This window comes from Apis florea, unplaced genomic scaffold, assembly GCF_048593485.1.
Source record: "Apis florea isolate Af1SG1 unplaced genomic scaffold, ASM4859348v1 contig_2492_pilon, whole genome shotgun sequence".
NCBI classification, from domain to species: Eukaryota; Metazoa; Arthropoda; class Insecta; order Hymenoptera; family Apidae; genus Apis; species Apis florea.
The window spans coordinates 5,359,147-5,381,763 of NW_028256593.1; the positions used below are offsets into that span (position 1 = coordinate 5,359,147).

Consider the following 22,617-nt stretch of genomic DNA (forward strand, 5'->3'; position numbering starts at 1 on the left):
TAGAAATATTTAGAATCCAAAAACTTATATTTTAACTAAAATATTAATACATTATATCTAAATAACTAAAGAATCTGTAAGTGAAAAATGTGCCTACATATTCTTTCAAATATTATATTATTAAAATAAAAATCTATATAATATATTTTTAAATTAATATTCTTTACGCTATAAAAATTAATTCATTAATATTGCATTTAAATTTTAATTTCGAATATTACGATATTTTATTTATTATTCATTTTATCATATACATATTTTAAAAGGAAAGATTAATTGAAATTTAGTGTTATGTTGTGATGAATGTTCAACAAAACCTATATTTGCAATAATGCAAAAACAAATTAATATTTATAAATATTATAATTGATAGTATTAATATATGGAATATATATGTAATTCTTTTTATTATTCTATATGAAATAATATGGTCCTATATAAAATAATAAATAAGAAATAAAAAGTAAAGATTGAAAATAAATTTATACTTTTTATAATATGAGTAAATAATAATTATTGTAATTTATAATTATTTATATTTTAATTATTTATATTTTTTCAAAGAAAATTTCAATTTTTTTATCAATCAAAGTTTAATATATTTTTTACTTTTTTAATAAGATTTTAATAAGATATATTTTATAACATACATGACATTTATTAATATTTAATTTTATATAGTAAACTTAAAATTGTATCATTTAATTATTACATAATCGTTTAATCTTTAGATTTTTATTATCAATATATTTTCAAATTTAGTTTCCTATCTAAAATAATTTTATTATCATACGTTCATGAAATTTCTAGAAAGGTTCTATATCCCCTCCACTATAACTTTGTTTCCTTAGTAATTTCGAGTTTCATGTGGAAGGTTGCGGTTTTCACGTTATTTATTTGTTCCAAAGAATTTTTACATTGAACGAATTCCGCATCTTTCAAAAAAATAGTAATTTTTTTTATAAAACAATGTATTAAGTATTTAAATAAGTTTTAATTGATAATAAAATCGAATTGTATATAAATAGAGAGTGATTGACAAGATCTTCTTCTAGCCGATATAGTTTTCGAAAATTTGGTAAGTGAAATATAACTAAATAATATCATATTTAGACTATATAAAATATTTGTCTGAATTGAAAATGTTTATAGAACGATTATAAATTGTAAATAAATTTATTTCATAGTTTGTCTAAACTTATTTTTACTGAAATGAAAATGAACTGTGTTTCCGGTTTCGTTTCTCTTACGTTTAATTATATTTTTGATTCAATTTATATTATACTATTTTTTTTAAGTTTCAAAGTGATAAAAAATTAAATGATTTCTTTTCGAAAATAAAAAAATTTTGAATTAATTTACTTATATATTTATTTAATATTTAATAGTTTATTCTATTGTATTTTAATCTTATTTATAATATTTCTTAATTTCGTTTATAATTGATATAATGTTTAAATTAGAATTAAATTTTTAAAATAGTATTAATTGCAATATCAATAAAATTTATATTAAAAATATTTTTAAGTTTATTAAAAATAATATATATTTTATATTAATATATTATTCACAAGTTTTTGTTAAAATCTAATTTAATATTTATATTATTTTGTAAAATTTTATTTTTTATATTTTTTCATGAAATCATATGTTTAAAAATATATTTTGTCATTTATTATTAAATGATTTTTTTTTTTATGTTTTAGGAATAACTCAATTTCAAAGAAATGGCTAAATGGGGTGAAGGAGATCCAAGGTGGATCGTTGAAGAACGACCTGATGCTACTAATGTAAATAATTGGCACTGGTACGACAAAATATACATAATTTTAATTATTATATTATTATATATATGATTTATATATATCATACATATAATTAAACTAATATTTTACATATAAATTGTATGTCCAAAAGAAAATTATTTTTTTATGTTCTAAATTTAATAAATTAATTATTTTTGTAGAATATTTTACTTTTTAAAAAAAATTTTAAAAAATGTTTGTATTTTACTTGTTAAAGTTAATATAATATTTTTCATATAATAATATTCTTTAAGGACAGAGAAAAATGCTTGTGCCTGGTCCCAAGAAAAAATAAAAGAATTATTTACTAATTTAAAGATGGAAGGAGATGAAGGTTTGCATTTTTTATTTTATATAATATTAAAAATATATAATTAATAGTGAAAAAATCATAATATATAATAAAGCAAATCATATTAAATTTATAAAAATAAAATTGATCTTATTTCAATCAAATTTAATATGATTGATCTATTTTAATAATTATTTACAATATATATTTGCATATAATTATAATAAAATTAATTATGATATAAAAAACTATTTATTCATTTATATATTTTTGAAGAAATATATAATTGATAATATATGTAATTTAATATCTAATTTAATATTTGTCTCTGTGTGTATTAATTATTTGCATGTGTGTTAAAATTAATATGCAATATGAATCTAAAAAAACTGTATTATTTTTAGCTTCTTGTACAGTAACAGAAGTAGAGAAATGTGAAGGTGAGGCAATGGCAAATAATCGGAAAGGTAAATTAATTTTCTTTTATGAATGGAATATTGTTTTGAAGTGGAAATCCAATAAAGAATCTGATAAGAAGATTGAAGGTAAAATAAACATTCCAAATCTCTCTGAAGAAAATGAAATTTCTGAAGTAGATGTAAGTATTTTAAGAAACATAGTTACAAAATATAAGTTTAATAAAAAATATAGTTACATATAATTTTAGTTTCATAATCATTTAATTCATAGTTATTAATTCAATATATATTAAATAAAACATAATATACATATATTGTAATTTTTTTTAAAGAAAAAACTTAAATGTACTAGTATATTATATTTTTATTTGAAAATTTTCTTCAAATATTATTAATAATCATTTATGTTTTGTTTTTTAAGTTTATCTAATTAATTTTTTTAATTATAATTACTTGATTTATAGATTGAAATTACTTTGGAAGATAGTACAGATGAAGGAGAAGCAGTAAAACATTTTTTACATACAAAAGGAAAAGAATTTATTAGAGACAAATTGAAACAATATGTAGTTTCTTTAAAAGAAGGTAAATTTATTGATAATAATAATAATTTAATAATTTTATTTTTAATTTAAAAATTTGTAATTAATATTATAATTTTTTTTAATTTTTTTTTTACAAAATTTAGAATATTTTAATTTATATTAATATAATTTTTTTAATAGAATTCACAGTTGGAATGATTTTACCTAAAAAGGATAATGTGAAAGAAAATATTTCAAATATCACTTCTGGATTTAATGCAAAAGTGAGTATGTGATTTATATTATACATATATTAAGTTTGATTCAAGAATTTTCAAAAGTTTTAAATTTATTGTTTCACTTATACATAATTAATTATTATAGATGCAAATGAACTCTACTGTAGTTTCATCAAATAATAAAAAAGAATTAGGATGTAAAATTTCAACGACAACAATTAAGCAACAACAGAAGTTTCAATGTAGGGCCGAAGAATTTTATAACGTTTTTACGTCAGTGGAGGTAAGAATATTGCAATTTTTCATGATATTTAAGACATTTAAAAATATAATAAAATTGCATATAGAATCTTTATTCATTCAAATTTATTTTATACTTAAATTCTTTAAAACATAATATTAATTCATTGAATTATCAAAAATAGTTAAAATTGATAAATCGAAAATTTTAAAACAAGAAAAATATAATTATTTAATTATTATGTTATTCATTGTCTTATTTTTTTCTTTTAATTTTTTTTTCTATGAGAAAGCTATTATTTTTTTTTTGTAAATTTCTACATTTATTTATAATTACATTTTTATACATTTTTTAATTATAATTTTATATATTTTAATTTATTATTATATTTTATCCTATATATTTCTAATATTTTATTCAATACTGTTTATTCAACTCTGGTTTTATATTATTTATCTATTTTTTTTTTTTTTCGAATTTTTAACATTTTAAAGATTTTTCTTATTTTTAATTTATAGATACTTTATTATTTATATTTTTTGTAATTTAGTAATTTATTATAAAATAATTAAATATAATATAAAATTAATTTGATAGGAATATGCAGTGCTGAAATAAAAGTTTAATTAATGAATATAAAGAAAATAGATTTATATTAATATTTCGCGTTTCCGCATTTCTGTTACATTATTATGGGTTGAATATTAATAATATTAATAAAAATATTTAATAAATACTATCGCGCTTGTAAACATAATTACTAATTATATAATCTATAATAAAGTTTATATAAAAAAGTTGTATATAAAAGTAAAAAATTTTTATTATTATATATTTTATATAAAATGAAAATTTTTGATTAATAATTGTGAATAATGAAATACAATTTTATATATTAAAATTTAGTTTGAATTGGAAATAACTATTGTATGGTGGTTTTGAATTAGATTAAAATAAGGTTTTATTTAAGCAAAATTAAATTTTTATTAAGTAAATAATACTTTTCATTATTCTCTATCGTTTATTTGATTGTTCTATAGTTCATAGAAATATTGTATGTATACTTCTATCTCACCAGGTGCTGCAAATTTTTATATCTATTACAATGAGACAGAAATAAATCACAAAAGATTATCATCTTTGAAAGTTTCAATAAAAATATATATATACTTATAACATCTTAATTGGGACACCTTATGTATCATATTTAATTAAATATTTTATCTCTTTTTTATATAGGAGAATACTTATTAGTATATAGTTGTTGATACAGTATTTGTCGAGGGATTTATGATTGTTTTATATTTGCTTATTCTGGTATAGGTGGAGTAATGAAATTCTGGACTGCTGAAATGAAGTTTTATTTTATAGGCTGATCTAAAAAATTATTTGTTTCCTGATGAGACAAGACAATTCAGCTATCACTATGAAATTTAGGTACAGAGTGCTAATACTGAAGACAAATTTGTAAAAAGGTTAGTGCACAGAAGGAACGCTTATTTGTTTATCTTTAGCTTGTATTGCTATAATTTATGAGACATAAATTATAAAATATTCAAATATATTTTGAATTTAATGAATGATAAAATTAAGATGATTTAAGTAAATAAAATAATTTAAATTCTAAATTGGAATATTAGTAAAAGATGAACTACCAAATAACAAACTTGTCTTTTTTTGGCCATTTTTCTCTATTAAGATAAAGAAATATTAATAATAAAAAAAATATTCTGTTTGTAAGTGAATTATATAAGGTGTTCTTTAGAAAATATTATTATGTTATATAATATCACATAATATAAGATAAACTTTTGAAATTACATTTAAAAATTATATTTCTTTTCTTCCTTCTGAAAATTAAAGCGTTCATGGAAACTTTTTATGAAACAATTTAACTTTAAAATACAAAGATGTTATTATCAAATTGAAAGTTCCTTTTGTATAATCATTTATTTTTTGAAGACATTGTTCTATTTAGCCTGTCATTTATTTTTAGATTTAGGATATATACAGGGTGTTCCATATATATACAAATTTCCTAAATTATTCAAAATTCGAAAAAGTACCCTAAATAGATCTTACATTGTTTCAAACATAATATTTTATGATGTTTTCAAATCTTGTCTGAATGTATGTATATTTGACATTTCAAAATCACTCTGACTTCACTGATTCATAACATGTTAGTTTTTCAAGGTTATTTGTAATCATTTATTATTTCATCAATTATATATTTAAAATTGATCTTTGTTGAATGTCCAGAAATTGTTATTTATCTCTTGTATTCAAAAGGACGATATTTACATTTTAACATTAATACTGATTTATTCCATTTTTAAAATATAATTTCATCCTCTTGAAAATTATCCTATTAATTTGTTGATAGATATCCCCAATCCAATCCTTTATGTTATAAAAAATGGTAGATTTTTATAGGCAAATTTTATCATTTGTAAAATTATTTTCTATAGGAAAAAATTTACAGGTTTTAAATTATGTTGATAATTTCGCTTGGCATATAATAAACAGTTGTAAATTGAATTGATATTGAAACAAAGAATTGTGCTAATCATATATGGTGATTTTTAATTTTTATTTACGTAAAAAAATAATTAAATTAAATTATTCATAAATAATAGGCAATTATGATTATTATATATCTATTATATGATAGAAACAAAATAATGAAAAAGTATTGTTTTTTGATATAACTAAAATGAAAATCAATTAATAAACTGCAAATATTTATGCATTTAAAAAATTTGTGCAAAAAAATTTATAGAATTATGCACTCAATATATGATATATGATATATGATATGTAAAAAAACAAATTCAAAGTAGTATATATTATAATATTTGATGAATTAGACAAATCTCTATTTAAACTCCATTTATTTAAATATATTGATAAAAATTTTATTTTGCATAAATATCCACAGTCTATTTATTAATTGTATGCAATTTAATGAATATATTATAAATGTTTTTGAATTGAATTTAAAATCATAAATAATTAAAATTGTTTGTTAATATTTTTAATCATATAAAAAAATAATATTACTTAAATATTTAAATTTTATTATATTTAATTATTTAATTTTATCATAGAAATATAAAAATGTTTTTTCTGTGATGAAATAATATTTCTATGAAAAATTTCTAATTCCTAAAGTCACCTTATGTTTAAGTCTAAATATATAAAAAACTTTATTATTTGTTATTTTTATTTTGTATTATTATTTAAAATAATTAATATTTATTAAATAAATCATTTGAAAATAATTTATTTTTCAAATAAAATTTTTAAATTTATTTGAAATTGTCTTTATTTTAAATAAATTAATTTTTTTTTTTATTATTTGAAGTAATTATTTTTAAAATGTCCAATGCCATTTTGTAGTATTTTTTTTTTTAGGTTTTATTGTATTTGGTAATTTTATTTTCTTTTTTATATATATATGCTATAAAGAATTTTCAATTATACTTTATTTGGGTATTTAATAAATGTATACAGGTTTTAATGAAATTTGTTAAAATTAGTAATGACAGTATTTATTCTAACATTTTTTTTCAGATGGTTCAAGCATTTACAAAGGGACCGGTCAAACTCGAACCAAAGAAGGCAGGAAAATTTGAATTATTTGGTGGTAATATACATGGTGATTTTGTTGATATAACGCCTACAAAGATTGTTCAAAGATGGCGTTGCAAACAATGGCCTGATGGACATTTTAGTGATGTGACTATTGATATCTCTGAAAAGAGTGATCATACTGAAGTTAATTTAACACAAGTAGGAGTTCCGGTTAGGTAAGATAGAAATGCTTCATATTATTCACTATTTATAAATTTAATTTACATAAAAAATTTAAATTTTATAAATTTCGTTTTAAATTAAATTAAATAAAAAAATTGAAAATATATTTATTACGTTATTTAAATATATTGTGATATAATATTTCTTAATATTTTAATTAACAATAATAATTTTATTTAAAATTATTTAATTTTATATAAAAAATGATTATTTATTCACAGTGAGGAAGAATCTACAAAAGAAAATTGGGAAAGGTATTACTGGGATGCTATAAAACGTACATTTGGATTTGGTTATTTCATGTGATCTATGTATGTTTTAAATTTTGCTTGCTTATTGATAAGTAGAAAAATAATTAAAACATATATTGTCGTAAATCGCCTCGCATACCATTTACGAATTAACCGCATAATCAGCTACGTACAATCTGTCTTTTGTCTCAATGCTAGTTACAAGTTTTTCTTTTCCTATATTTCACATTTAGAACATTGCATCGTATAAGCGGGACATGATTACACGATTGCTTAGATATAAATAAAGTATCACCAACATGACACATCTGTATTAATAGTTGTATATGTGAAATAAATCATGTCAGATACTTAAATATTTAATTTTTCTTGTTTTTGATGTACATGTATGAATGCATATTACGTATACCTATCCTTTGTAAATATAAAAATATTCCGTCGCGTTGTTACGTCGTCAATCCTCAAGTTTGATTTGACCATTTATGATTCTCATTTATTTTTTCTTTATTATTCTTTATTATTCCTTATTTCTCTATAGTCATCATATTTTACAATCACATTTTCTGTAAAAAAAATGGCATATATATCTACATGATATATATATATGATTTATATATTATGCGAAAATTAATGATACTAATTCTTGATATTATTGGTGTCAGATGTTTTAAAAATATAGTTTGTTTTTTTCTTTGCAATAAAATAAACTCAAATATATTTAATATTATATATAAATATATATATTAGATATAAAAGGAATATAAAAAAAATATAAAAGGAAACACTAAAAAAGAAAATAATAAAAAATAGAGAAAGTATTTATTTATAATATAATATATGTAAAAAACTAAGTATATATATACATATGTACATAAATATAATATAAATTTATATTAATTAGCACTATCATCTGTTTTATCTAATAATTGGATTTCAAGTGATTCTTTTGAATCATATTCTCTTTTATACATATTAGAATTAAATAATTGTAACATTTCGTCAGTAATTTCATAATTCATGCAATTTGTATTTTTATTTTCCAAGTCTAATTTAATTCTAGTTAATGCACTAATCATTTCAGGTTTTAATCTATTTCTATCTCTTGTTTTAATTTCTGCTATGATAGAGAAACATCTTTCCATATCTATATTTGAATGAGGCAGTGATAAACATAAATTTGCTACTTTTGCGATATTTTGAAATTTATATATTTTTCCCACTTCATCCCAAAATTCGGATATATTTAATTGTAATAGTTTTTCTTTTTCTCCTTGTGAAAAATAAAAAGGTAGTAAATGCCATTCATCTTTTACATCATATATATTGAATTTAGATTTAAATTTGTCTAATATTAAATTTAATTGATTTTTGTGATTTTTCATATTTAAAGCAATATTTGGGTTTAAAAATTCTAAAGAATTTAAAATTTCATCACCAAAAGATATTTTTTTTACAGTATTTTCGAAAGCACATTGAAAAAATTTTTTAATATTTATATAAAATTCTAAGATTTTTCTATTATTATCTTTTATGTCAATATTTTTAGCTTCTTTTAACGTTATTAAAGCTTCCTCGCCAATGATAATTTCTTCTAAAGGACGTATGTTATTTTCATCATAAATATTAATTTCATGTAAATTTGGGGCTTCTACATAATTAGGTTTAATAAAATGGCTACCTAAACATCTCAAAAATCTAGAACATTCCGGTAATAAACAATGAATTAGAATTTCCGAACTTTGAAAAAGCATATTAAAATCAATAATTAAACGTAAAATGTAATTTAAAAATTGTAAGTACGCTTTTGTATATGGACATTTAAAATTATGAAATATTTTTTTTGCAATAACAGATTTTTTTTCAATATTTGCTTCTGCAAATATCGAAAATAACACTGTCCATTGAGTTAAAATGTTTTTTATACATTCTAATAGTGCTAACCATCGGTTTGCAGATGGCTGAATTACTTTTTGTCGTGCAATTTTTATCAAATTTTGAGTACTTTCTAAAATATTCTGTCGTTTTGGGTTTTTAGAAAAATATGAATATATTGAATATACAAATTCTTCAACATGTGTTGGTAAGCATTCACATGCACGACATGCAATTAAGTGCATAGAATGACAAATACATGGGAAGACATCAACTTTTTTATCTTTTAATAAGCAAGAAATTAATGAATTATATTTTCCTAACATAATATTTGTATTGTCTATTGGAACAATAACTATATTCTTTAAAGATAGATTATGTTTTTCTAATGATTGTAGGAAACATTCATATAAATGTTCTGAAGTAGTATCCTTAATATAAACCAAATCTAATAAATATGTTTGAATTTTTCCTTCATGTATGTATCTACTTAAAATACATAAATTTTTGGTTTCTGAAATGTCTATGCTTTCATTTATTAAAACTGAAAGTAATTTATTTTGTAATATTTTAGTAGTTTCTAAAATTACAGATTTATTAATTACATTTTTTATTATAGATGAGATTTTAGTTCTTTTAAAAGACACATTTTTTATTATGTTAGAATCAGGTAATGCTGTTTGAATCATTCGAACAATATGATCAAATGAGTTGAAGCTTTTACAATGCTCTACAATATCTAAACAAAATCTCAGTTCTGCTTCCTTTATGCTTTCAGAAATGAAGATTGATGATTTTTTCATTACACCTTCTTCTTCATTTTTTTTTCCTTTCATATTTCTTTTATGAAGTAGTGTTCGATTGTGTTTTTGTAAAGTACTTTTCCCAGTTATGAGAGTTTTTTTGCAAACTGTACATCTGGCTTTATATGGATCTTCACATTTTTGTAGCCACAATGCAAAATCAGGGTCCTGAAGCCAAGCATCACGAAATGTATTCTTTCTAAATTTTTTCCTTGGAGAAGGAGAAATCATGTTGTTATCAATACCTATTTATATAATATTCATTATTAATAAAATATAATAATGTATTTTCAAAAGATTAAAGAAGTATTTTTTTTTTCATAATTTAAGAAACACTTATATACTTCAAAAAAATTTTTTTTCAATTTAAAATAATTTAATATTAAATAAATATCTTACTCAATGTATTTTTTATATCATAGTTTATATTAATTTTACTGGGACCAGGAATAGCTGTACCATTATTATCAATGCCTAAAAAATATGAAATATTTATTATTAGTTAATTTCTTATATAACAATGTATTCTAAAAAAATTTAAAATAAATATTAAAAAAAGAAATTAATGAAGATATTCATAATAAGTAGAAATACTTATATTTTTCAAAAAATGATTTTTTGAAAATTATATTGATACAAAAATATTAAATATTTATTTTACCTGATTCCTTCTTCATATTAGAATTTTAAATAAAATAAAACAATATAAAATTATAAAAGTTTCACTAAATCTTCAAACTTTATAAAAAGTATTTAATTTCTACGAATAATGCAAAAGCACGCGAAACTAAAGTTGCCAGTTGCCAAAAAAAAATCTGATTATAATTGTGTGTCAGCGTTGGTAATGTTGCCATGAAAAATATCTGATCGTTGAAAGAGTGGGAGAAAATAGTAATATGGTAGTGGAACTTAGAAATTGAAGTGGGGAAAATAACGGGTGTTCTATTTGCATCGTCAAAGTAGAGTAAGTATCTTGTGCATTACTAAACAAATTTCTGAAGAAATACATGATGTTATTCAACATTACGTCACTCGCGTAAATTAACTACAATCGTATCTGATATCTTCTTGCAATACATGTTTTTTCATTTATTTATAATCTATAGTATGAGTCATAATGTCACAAGTTTACTACACTATTTTTATTCACAATCATGCGATTTTGTTTTCCCTCGACATGACATTACTGCACAGCCATATTGCCTTTTAGCAATAACATTCTACTGGCAATGGTAACGCTACTGGTAATCCAATCAAAACTTTTATTTTAATATTTTGTAATGATAAGAATGTTCGGATAAATAACGATAAAATATTATTATACAAATAGTAATATAATATTTTTTTAAAAAAATTATATTTGACATGTAATTCTTTTAATAAATTATTACATAGATAATATATTTTTAAATCACTTTAGTTTTCAAAGTCCTCTTCTTAAAATGTTTCTTTTTATTTTATATAGTTAAATAACAGAATAATTTTTCATTTGATGTTGGAAAATAAATAAAAATAAACATATTACGGATTAAAAGTCATTTTATTTATCACGACTTTTATTTGAACAAATTTCAAGATTTTAATTAAATAAATTTTTATCTCTAATTCAACATTGCGATCAGAAGTCTTTTCCACTCAGCGTTGCAATCATTCTGGAAAAGAAAGATACTGGTTTTCTCGTTTACACTCACGATAAATAAAAAGAAATAAAAGAAACATGCAAATTTATTGCAAACGAAATATATATATATATATAGTATATGTATATATTACAATTATATTAAACGAATATTAATATCTATGTTAAAGATGCCCATATCATATTTCTTATAAATAAAATTAATGTAAACATGTATTCCTTTCCATAACTTTCTTTAATTCAAAAGCGCGATCAGAAGCCGCTTAAAATCTTCACTGCAGTCACTCTGTAAATGCAAACAGAATGTGGGAAAAATTAAAAGCAATGTTAATAAACAAGTGCAAAATAATAATGTATTTATATACTGATTCAGAATAATTACACGTATGCATGCATATTATGTAAAAGTTATTTTTAATTAGTAAAATTAGTTAGATAGGCATATAAATTGCCTTATAAATTAATGAACTTCGGTGTGATTTTTTTTTTAATAACAAAAAAAGAACATATTATTCGTTTATCTTCATTTAATAGGTCTCACAGAGATTAGAGCAGCTTATTTCGATGCAAACGAAATAATTTTACGAACAAACTCATCCACGATAAAATAATTAAACAAGTCCAACCAAAAAATTAACCACATAATATCGTAATCCCTGCTAATTATCGATATAATTTAGAATAAATATTCAAGTTAAAACATATGTATATATAATAGCTTCGCGGAATGTAATGAAGGAAAATTCTTGGTATTAATATATATATATATGATTTAAAAACAAAAGAAGTTGTTCAACATGAAATGCTTTCATCCAAGTAGAGTAAGCAATAGTCTCTTGTAGTCTCCTGAACAGTCATCCTGAAATTTACGGAAAATTATGGGCAGCCAAGATATAGCGAGCTAGTTTGTTAAAGGTACTTGTGCTACGAAAAATTAAGACACGTATGTGTTTATATATTATGCATTATTGCTTTGATTAAACTAAGTTTAAATGTACAAATGTTTCTGTAAAAAAATCGCTGATTTTTACAATGTTATTAATACAATTTTTTTCAATTATAATTATTGAAAGATTATTAAAATAATAAATAACCTTTAAATGATAAATTTGAATACACATTTCATTTTTAATTCAATAGACAATAAAAATAAAAATTACAGAAACATTTTTACTAGTATTTAATATCTTGCAATATAAATTATTATCAAAAATTTAACTTACATCGATGTCACCTGCGAGTGACTGTCCATAGATTTTTTGATAAGCATCTTTAATATCTCCCAAATCTATTTCTGATCGAGCTATGACTATACGTATCAATGTTGAATCATCTGTGCCCAATCCACGCATTGCTTTGTATAATCTTTCCGCGAAATATGCAGTTTTATCTCGTGCACATTTTACTAAAAATAAACAAATGCAAAAACTGTAATTTTTAAATATTTTTTGGACAATATTTTTTGATTATAATACTTGAGAATACTTGAATTCGCTCTAAAAGACAATCTAAAGAAAAAACATTAAAATTAATTGCTTATGTAATCACTTGTAAGTAAAAATAAATACAACGAATCAAATAATCGAATGTATAATCTATTGTATAAAAATCATGCAATATTGATCTTACCAACTGCAAGATAACCGTCTTCGAGAGATCCTGAAAATTCTCTCTTAATAGCATCTTCTAAACTGTGACCAGCAAGACGCTCGTATTCTTCGAAAATTTTTCGTAATTGAGGATAACTTTTAGTAATAAGAATAGCATTGAAAGTACTTTCGTCTGTTCCCCATTGTTCCTCGCCCGCGGCAAGTAATCTTTCAGCATCCTGAATTGCAGCTTCTCTGTCAACATCAGGATTCTCATCTCTATTGGCCTATACAAAACAATTTAAAAATAACATATATCGATTAGATATAGATTTTATTTTCAACAAGAACAAAAATTACAAATAAGAAGAAGTATTTATTGAAGTATAATTCCATTAGATTTCAATAATAAATTCATTTGTGTTCATTACTTTACAATTTACTTTACAACTTAATCCATTATTATAATAATATATAAATAATTTTCAACAAATAGAAATGTCCAATTCTTATATTCAAAGAGAATGTTTTTTTTCAATTCTCCATTATGTCCAGATTAAGCGAAAAATTTCCAAAAAAAAAAAAACAACAACCAATGCAACAAGAAGATTAATGTTTTGTCCATCTTAAACTTATAAATACTATTATCGAAAATATTGTACGAGGAAGAGAAAGAGAGAGGGAGGGGGGGAAGGAATGCGTATTAAAATATATAAAAAAATTAAAATTTACTTACGCAAGAAAGTGAAACTAAGAGTCTCTTAAAATGTCCAGAAGTATCACTCTTCAGATCTTCCTCTAAATCTGTATCGTATACTGTAAGAATATATCATTATAAATTTATAAAATTTTGTGCTAATTCAAAAATATAATTGAAAAAAAATTGAAATCATTAATTAAAAGAATATATCTGTACATAACTTTATATTCATTCGTTTATAAAATATTATAAAACGAGTATGAATTATAATAATCAAATCGTATCGAAGTTTGAAATATATTATTTCTTGATTGATATTCTCACATCGTTTAGTAGACGCAATATACTATCCCCACTAATTTCTTCACGGAATTGTTTCACGAGTAAATCATTGACGTTATTTCCAAGATGAATGATATCTCGGTTACACAATGAATCATCAGAGTATATAAAATACAATTTTCATAATGTTTATTTTATGACTGTGAAAATTATTTTAATCAAATTGGAAATGATACCAATCACCATTTTTACTTGAATGAATTTTCAACTAAGTAATATAATATAAATGTTCAATTGTAAGAAAAAAGAAATAATATATCGAATCGATAAAATATGCGTTTACAAATGCAAGAATAAAATATAATAATAAATTTTCCAAACTATAATACTATAATAAATTACAAAGATCGTGCAATATTGTATTTATTAAAAATTGTTGGACCGGAAAGATGACTCACGTTCTTTATAGACGGCGGATATGGTTCTTATGCCATAATTGCTAAGAGATGCTAGCACCTCGATGAGAGCACCTTCGTCTGTTCCCATTCCAGAAATCGCTTCGTGAAGTTCTTTAGCGTAGAATTCTGGTAACGGTGTCATCAATGCTAAAATAGCTTTTTCGAAATTACCGCCGAGTTCTGATTTCAATTCGGAGATCAGATCCTTCCCGTACATAGTTTTAAATTTATCGCTTATTTCGAGTCGTTGCACGATACCACGATGGGCAAGAACATCGATTATCGTTTGTTCATCGGTGCCAAAACCTTTCATGGCGGTTCGAAGGAGAGATGCATCTTGTTCTGGGTCAAAAGGATCAGCGGGATAAACGGTTGGTGTACACTGTAAACGAATAAAAATAAAATCGATTATATTTTGGTTACTGGAGACTAATCTACTCTTTTTAAAAGTTTATAAAAGTTAGATTTAAATTACCTGTACGTGATAATATTGACTGGCCGACATTTCGAATTCGCTAGAATACAAATTTACGTTAGATATTAAATCGAAATTAAAATTTATTAATCATCATTTCTATCATTTAATCATGTTCGTATTATATTCATCATTATCATTTTGTGATATAAATATTACAATGCTAATACTTTAAGGAAAAAAATAATAACATAAGTTACTCGTATTCGTATTAATATAATAATTAAGATTGATAACATTAAATTAAAAATTAATTTTTCTCTATCTTTTTATATAAAATTAATGTTTTAAAATATAAAAAAAAATATATCTTTATAATTATTTGCAATCGGAAACACATATTTTTACCATCAAAATTATGAGATGAATGATGATGTCATTGGTTCGGTATAAATATCTTTGGAAATTTGCAATTAATCTTATTTGAGCTATACACATGAAGAAGAATGTGAAGATACTATTATTCCAAATATCGTATTGATCGGTATCTAGAAATAAGTATTCGGGGTGTGGCTCTTACCTTCTTTCTTAGCAGTTACAAACTTTATTCGGTTTCTCTACGTAGCAATACCGTTCGGTTGTCGTCACCAACTGAGACAAACTAGTGCTCTGCCGCGGATATTCTCTGAAGGAATGGTGGGAGTAAAATGGAGAACGTACTTGCTGTAATAAGAAAATAAGATTTAACGATGACTTAATGCATAGGTAATTCACATAATGATTTTATGTAAGTATTATAAATAAAAAACTATTTGTAGATTTGCAAACAACAAAAAATTACACCAAACAAATTTAGTAATTAAAACAATAGTAATATTAGTATATAGTATATGTACACAATTTTATGACGTTTGGATAACTTGTCCTTTATATTTACTATAAATTTTACTATAAATTATAAAAATAAAAAATATATATATTTTGTTAATATCACAATCTTTATCTTTGTTTTCATATATATATACTTATAATTTAACAATATTATAAATTTTCAATATTATAAATATTAAAATAACATAATTTTTCATCTTACTTTATGGAATTGTATAATAGAACTTCTTTTATTATACTAATGTCAATTTTATATCATGGTAATTACTTAATTATTTAAAGAAACTATATCTTAATTTTGTAAATATTAAGCAAATATAAATCTCTCGTTATTATTTGAAACATTAAAATATTATTAAAACCTAAATTTGATATCACTACACTAATTTTGAAAATCAAATAAATATAAGCATTTTGTGATGTGATTACATGGACGTATGCCGGGTACACTAAATATACTAAGATTCTAGTTACAATATTTCGGAGGATAAGAATCTCTTGGTGGGAGATGTAACAAAGATTCGATGACGTATCGTATAAAGAATGTATAGTGTAACGAAAAAAGATAATTAGAATTAGCTCCCATTCGTTAAAAGATTTTCAAGAAACAAGGCCAAATGATTGCATGATATTATACATGAATATAAAGTTCTTTGAAGAGTGATGAATTGAAGTTTTTTAACTTACAAATTGTAATTAATAAATAAAGATAAAAATGAAGCATAATAATTATTTGTTGGTGGTAATAATTATGGTAATAATTATTTTTTGATCCTTTTTTTTTTATTAAAATGTGAAATTATTCGTTCATTTTCTATTACATTTTCTAATCTCTTTAAATAAATTCTATACTGAATTTTTACATTTTCACATTTCATTGATTCATTTAAATATATTTAAATATGTTTATGATGAAAATCATGGAAAATGTAGAATTATAATAGTAAAATATTCTTTATACAATTATAAAATTTTATTGTTTTTTAAATTGTACTCTATTTTCAAATCTACAAAATAATAAATTTTTTAATTAAATATTTTCAATGAATAAATATATGAAAAATAAATATGTTTATATATAAAAATAATTTATATTTTTAAATCTAATATTTCCAAAATCAGGAGAATAATTTTTTAATTATTTTGTGAATAATTAATCTGTAATATTAAATTTAAACTAAAGTTAAAATCAGCTTATGAATCATAAGAACCATTCATAATTTTTACATGAATCAACACATCTATGAAAAAAGAGTTAATAAGTATGCATATAAAATTTATGACTAATCGATTGTAAATCGATTTCGCATATATAATAATACTATCATATATCGATTATAATTGTTATTAATTATTAATAATAATATTCGTTAGAAATCTCTATTTAAGTTCTTACATATATTTAAATATATGTTTATGTATATAATATATAAAATCGAATTTCAACGTGTAATTAATCCAATAATATATAATAATGCAGAATAATGGAAGAATGATAGAGAAAAAATAAAAATATTAAAATCAATGCAAATTAAAATAAATAGGATAAGAATTAATCGTTGACGCCATCTTTTGAATAATAAAAACTCTCTTCAAAAAATAATTTTTTTAAAATACATAAGAAATATAAGCGCTAATTTTCAATTCTTACTCTATTTTATCTTGCTTATGAAGAAATATTTTTAATATTCGAGACAGCATTAGAAATTAATTCTTATTCTACTTCTATCCTTTTTTCTCGATTTTCTTTTTTTTTTATGTGTTCTTTATTTGCAGCATTTTAGAGATAATGTTAATTTCAATCAAATTTTTAGTTCTATTTTTTCCTTATTTGCTCTCCTTATCTATTAAGATTTTATTTTAAAATTTATTCTATGTTTCATATAAACGTTTAATTTAATATATGTACAAAACTACGATCTCAATTAATAATTTGATAAATTTAATTTTTTATTTATAATTTATATGAAAATATAATATTAATTTTGAAATTTCATCGTTATTTATATGAAATATATTTATATTTTCAATATCTTATAAAATTATAAACGAAAATTTTGAAATTTAAAATAATTTAAAGAAATGAAATTGAACTGATTTGAAAAATAGAATATTTTATTATAATAAAATTTATTATATATAATAAAATTTATTATATAATATATAAAATGATAATATATTATTATTATATCATATCGGCCTATATTACAATATATCTAATTATATTAATTAAGTAAATAAATAATATTATTTGTTATTTGTTATTTTTTATTGTTAATAAATATATATAATTTATTTTTTATATAAATGTAGATATGTTTATATTATGTTTTATATAATGTACATATGTTTCATAATAAAATATTGTCGTTAAATATATTATATATAATAAAATTTAATAAAATTTAGATTTAAAAATTTTTTTTCAGATAAATTATCTTTAATCTAGTCGTTAGCTATATAACCTATAAATATAACCTATAAAACGTTTGTAACACGTGAGTGGTCATAAATTAAATGAGTTTATTTGTAATAAATAGGTAAATGAATAAAATAATAAAATATAATGTTATTAATTTTAAGTATTAAATAATAAAATAGAATAAATTAATCAATTACATTATTTTAATATATTATTTTTATAATTTTATATAAATACTTCCTATCAATAAAATATTATTATTATCTGCATGTATGTGGTTATTAAATAAATATTATTTTTTAATAGATATGAGGGCGAAAAAAAGGAAACGAAAAATGAAAAGAGTCAATTAACTGAATTATTGAAAAGAATAGAAGAACGTAAACAAGAGAGAGCTGCTAAAAATGATAATGAAATAAAAAAGAATAATTCTCAAAATCCACAGGAATTGAATCATAAAAAAAAAAAGAAAAAAACGCAAAATTTTAATGAAGCTTACATAGAAAATATTAAATTGAATGAACATTCTATAATAAATGATGATGAACAAAAAAGAGAAAATTCAGATCAAGATCATAGAAAGAAGAAAAAAAAGAAAAAAAATATTCATAATGAAGAAAATTATGAGAAAAATGATAAGACATTGTATGCTGAAAATACATATAATCAAGATAGTAATAAAATATCTAATAAATCAATAAATGAAATACAAGAAGAAATATCTGAACAACAAACAAATTTTATAGTTTTGGGTGAAAAGAGTAGACATAAAAGTCATGAAGTTAAGAGAATACTACCAGAATGGTTAACTAACCCAAGAATTATATCTGTTGATTTAGATAGTGGTCCAAGTTTAGAAGAATTAAATTCAATTTTAGATCTCAAACTTATTGAAGTTTTGAGGACTAATGGTATTAATAAATTATTTCCTGTTCAAGCTAGTATGATATCTTGGCTATTAAAATGTAATGAAGATAGACAACAGAAATGGTGGTTAAGGGATACATGTGTATCTGCTCCTACAGGCAGTGGTATGAATATATATTATTTATAGACATAATTAAGTAATAATATTATAATTTTATTGATTTAAGTTTTAATTAACAAAATTATATTATTTAAGGATTTTGATATATTTTTAATTTTTAGGTAAGACTTTGGCATATGTTCTACCAATTATTCAAATATTACAATCTCGATTAGTTCCAAAAGTACGTTGCTTAGTTGTTGTACCAGTTCAAGAATTAGCTACACAAGTTTATAAAGTTTTTGTTACATATACATCACATACAAATTTAAAAGTTGGTTTACTTTCTGGTGCATCAATATTTCATGAAGAACAAAAAAATATTCTGAAAGAAAGTATGTTGAAAGTATTAGTCATATATTAAGTATTATTTCTATTGTTTATAAAATATGGATTAATTATAAATTTGTTATAATTTCTAATTTAGGTGCCAGAGGGGAATATATATCTATTGTAGATATAATAATTGCTACACCTGGACGGTTAATAGATCATATATTAAAAACACCAGGATTTTCCTTAAATAATCTTCAATTTCTTGTTATTGATGAAGCAGATAAAGCTGCAGATTGGTTAGAATATCTTCCTGATCCTCATTATCGAAGACCGCGATTAACACTTTTTAACTTACGTTCTTGGTTAGTTTGTAATTACAATTTTTAAAGTAATGTTTATCAAACTTATTTATAATTATTTGATATTAAATCAATGATTTTTTTAATTTCTAAATAGCGAAGTTCCAGCACAAAAATTATTATTCAGTGCAACATTATCACAAGATCCTGAAAAATTAAATCGCCTTGGACTTTTTCAACCAATATTATTTACATCTGTTTTGGTGAAAGACAAAGATGATGATGTAAATTTAGATAAAGAAATAGGTGATTTCATAGGTCGTTATACAAGTCCTAAAGAATTAAAAGAACAAGCAATAGAATGTGCAACAGAATATAAACCAGCAGCTTTATATCATATTATAATCAACAATGATATAACACCTAAAACATTAATATTTACAAATTCTGGAGAAACTACTCATAGATTAACAATCCTACTTCAATCGCTTTTATCTGAAAAAAATATAGTAGTTGGAGAACTTTCTGCCCAACTTGTATCAAAAGAACGCGAAAAAATACTTAATAAATTTATAAATGGAAAGATTCAAATGTATGTTTTATTAACTGTTATAGTAAAAATTGAATTTTAATATTTTTGTAAAATTTTCTTATTTTTATGTTATATTTTTAGACTTATATGTTCAGATGCATTAGCAAGAGGAGTAGATATTCCAGATATACAATTGGTCATATCGTACGATCTTCCTAAACATATAAATGGTTATATTCACAGAGCAGGAAGAACAGGACGTGCAGGTAAATCTGGTACTGCAATATCTATATTAACACCGAAACAAGTTGGAATATTTAAAAACATGTTAAATAATGCTCATAAAGTAATACCAAATATTGATAAATTGGATTTAAGTTCTATTATAAATGAAATTGATTATTCGAATCATATTGATAAATTAAAACATGTTCTTGAAATAGAAAAACAAAATAATTTAGTACGTATAAAAACTGTTAAACGAACTCGTTTAATAAATTCAAAATAAAGTATTTATTTTTTATATAATATTAAATAAAATATGATTTATATTTGAAAATGTTTACTTATTGGAATTGGAAAATAAGTAAATCAAGTATAAAATAATGAACTACTTTAGAACAGAAATTTAGGAAAGAAGGTTCAAAATTCATTGCTCATAAAGTAACATCGATAATAACATTTTATTGTCTGAATTTAATATTATCATACAGTGTACATTGTACACGATGCTCGTTCTTTATCGCAATTTGTCCCGTTGATAATTCTTATATCTTTAAATTGTATGTTAATTATTATCTTTATTGTTACATTCTGATAAAGGCAAGTTATTTATATTTTTAATTTATAAAAGATAAATAATCATTTATTGATTATTAATGACACAAGTTAGTAGTTATATTACTATTATTGCTGCGTATAACTTCATAATAATCTCAGACTGTTGATTACATTTTATATACAGTAGAAGTTACCCAACTAATAAACTAAAATTATAAGATATACAAAAAGAGAATGAAAGAGAGAGAACAAAAGTCTCTTTACAAATTGTATTCAATTATGAATTTAGTAATAATATAGTATAATTGTAATCTGTTTGTCTTGTATTTATATCTATCACCTGTTACATAGGAATAGTCATAGTATATAATAATTATTTTTAATTATATATGTTTACAGATTAAATATAATTTTTACATTTAATTGTATTTTTATGGAATATTTAAAATTATTAAAACTCATTTTATAATTTTTAATAAAACATATAATTTATATTTAAATGTTTGTAAAATATTTAATTATTATACTAATGTTTTAACAAAATATTAATATATATAATTGTATATATATAATGGTATAAATTAAAATGAAAATTAAACATTTAAGTACAACAATTTGTTTTTTTTTTATGAATTGATACATAATAAAAAGATATAAAATATGTATTTATACGTAAAATAAATATTTATGCTAATTTATTACAGATTTATATGATGAGATTTACAAAATGATTAAACGATTTTCAATCAATAATTATAATACATATGAATGAATTTAAAAAAAAGACAAAGATTTTTTGCATACTTAGCTTCTTTTTAATTTACAATATTGATTTTGTATTTTTTTCTTTTTTCATATCAATTTAAAATATTGATATTGATTGTTATAATTCATACAAGGAATTTAATTGACTAAAATGATTAAAAGTGTTAAATATTTAAATTTTAAAAATTAATTGATTAAATTATTAATTTTATAAAAAAAATCAGTGTAGTCAATCAACATAGTCAATCAAATTTTGAAATTAAAAGTAATTTTAAAT

At 21.3% G+C, this 22,617-nt stretch overlaps 3 protein-coding genes across 11 annotated transcripts; 2 read left to right on the forward strand and 1 right to left on the reverse strand.

Annotated features, from left to right (window-relative positions):
- Positions 1 to 808: 808 nt before the first annotated feature.
- LOC100867688 (activator of 90 kDa heat shock protein ATPase homolog 1) lies at positions 809 to 7,953 on the forward strand. The gene is made up of 9 exons (XM_003693348.4): positions 809 to 1,078; positions 1,707 to 1,807; positions 2,060 to 2,139; positions 2,502 to 2,695; positions 2,981 to 3,101; positions 3,242 to 3,324; positions 3,425 to 3,562; positions 7,097 to 7,332; positions 7,561 to 7,953. Exons 2-9 carry the CDS (start codon positions 1,728 to 1,730, stop codon positions 7,643 to 7,645), a joined length of 1,017 nt encoding a protein of 338 aa, XP_003693396.1. The 5' UTR covers positions 809 to 1,078; positions 1,707 to 1,727; the 3' UTR covers positions 7,646 to 7,953.
- Positions 7,954 to 8,387: 434 nt separating this feature from the next.
- LOC100868876 (annexin B9) lies at positions 8,388 to 16,031 on the reverse strand. 8 transcript variants are annotated; one of them, XM_086906366.1, is made up of 8 exons: positions 15,929 to 16,031; positions 15,409 to 15,448; positions 14,934 to 15,315; positions 14,230 to 14,309; positions 13,534 to 13,780; positions 13,128 to 13,309; positions 10,665 to 10,739; positions 9,997 to 10,476 (listed from the first exon to the last, which is right to left on the reverse strand). In XM_086906366.1, exons 2-7 carry the CDS (start codon positions 15,436 to 15,438, stop codon positions 10,689 to 10,691), a joined length of 972 nt encoding a protein of 323 aa, XP_086762492.1. In that variant the 5' UTR covers positions 15,439 to 15,448; positions 15,929 to 16,031; the 3' UTR covers positions 9,997 to 10,476; positions 10,665 to 10,688. The 8 variants fall into 8 exon arrangements, with proteins under 8 accessions (XP_086762488.1, XP_012341492.2, XP_086762489.1 ...); XM_086906365.1 differs by having other exon boundaries at positions 9,997 to 10,510; XM_031916302.2 differs by lacking the exons at positions 9,997 to 10,476; positions 10,665 to 10,739 and adding an exon at positions 11,787 to 11,917.
- Positions 16,014 to 22,189, forward strand: Dbp73D (putative ATP-dependent RNA helicase Dbp73D). Of its 2 annotated transcripts, XM_012486037.3 has the most exons (7): positions 16,028 to 16,135; positions 18,669 to 18,779; positions 18,968 to 19,692; positions 19,811 to 20,023; positions 20,116 to 20,326; positions 20,421 to 20,855; positions 20,937 to 22,189. In XM_012486037.3, the coding sequence occupies exons 2-7, from the start codon at positions 18,757 to 18,759 to the stop codon at positions 21,301 to 21,303; spliced, it is 1,974 nt and encodes a 657-aa protein (XP_012341491.2). In that variant the 5' UTR covers positions 16,028 to 16,135; positions 18,669 to 18,756; the 3' UTR covers positions 21,304 to 22,189. The 2 variants fall into 2 exon arrangements, with proteins under 2 accessions (XP_086762493.1, XP_012341491.2); XM_086906367.1 differs by lacking the exon at positions 18,669 to 18,779 and having other exon boundaries at positions 16,014 to 16,113.
- The last annotated feature ends 428 nt before the right edge of the window (positions 22,190 to 22,617 follow it).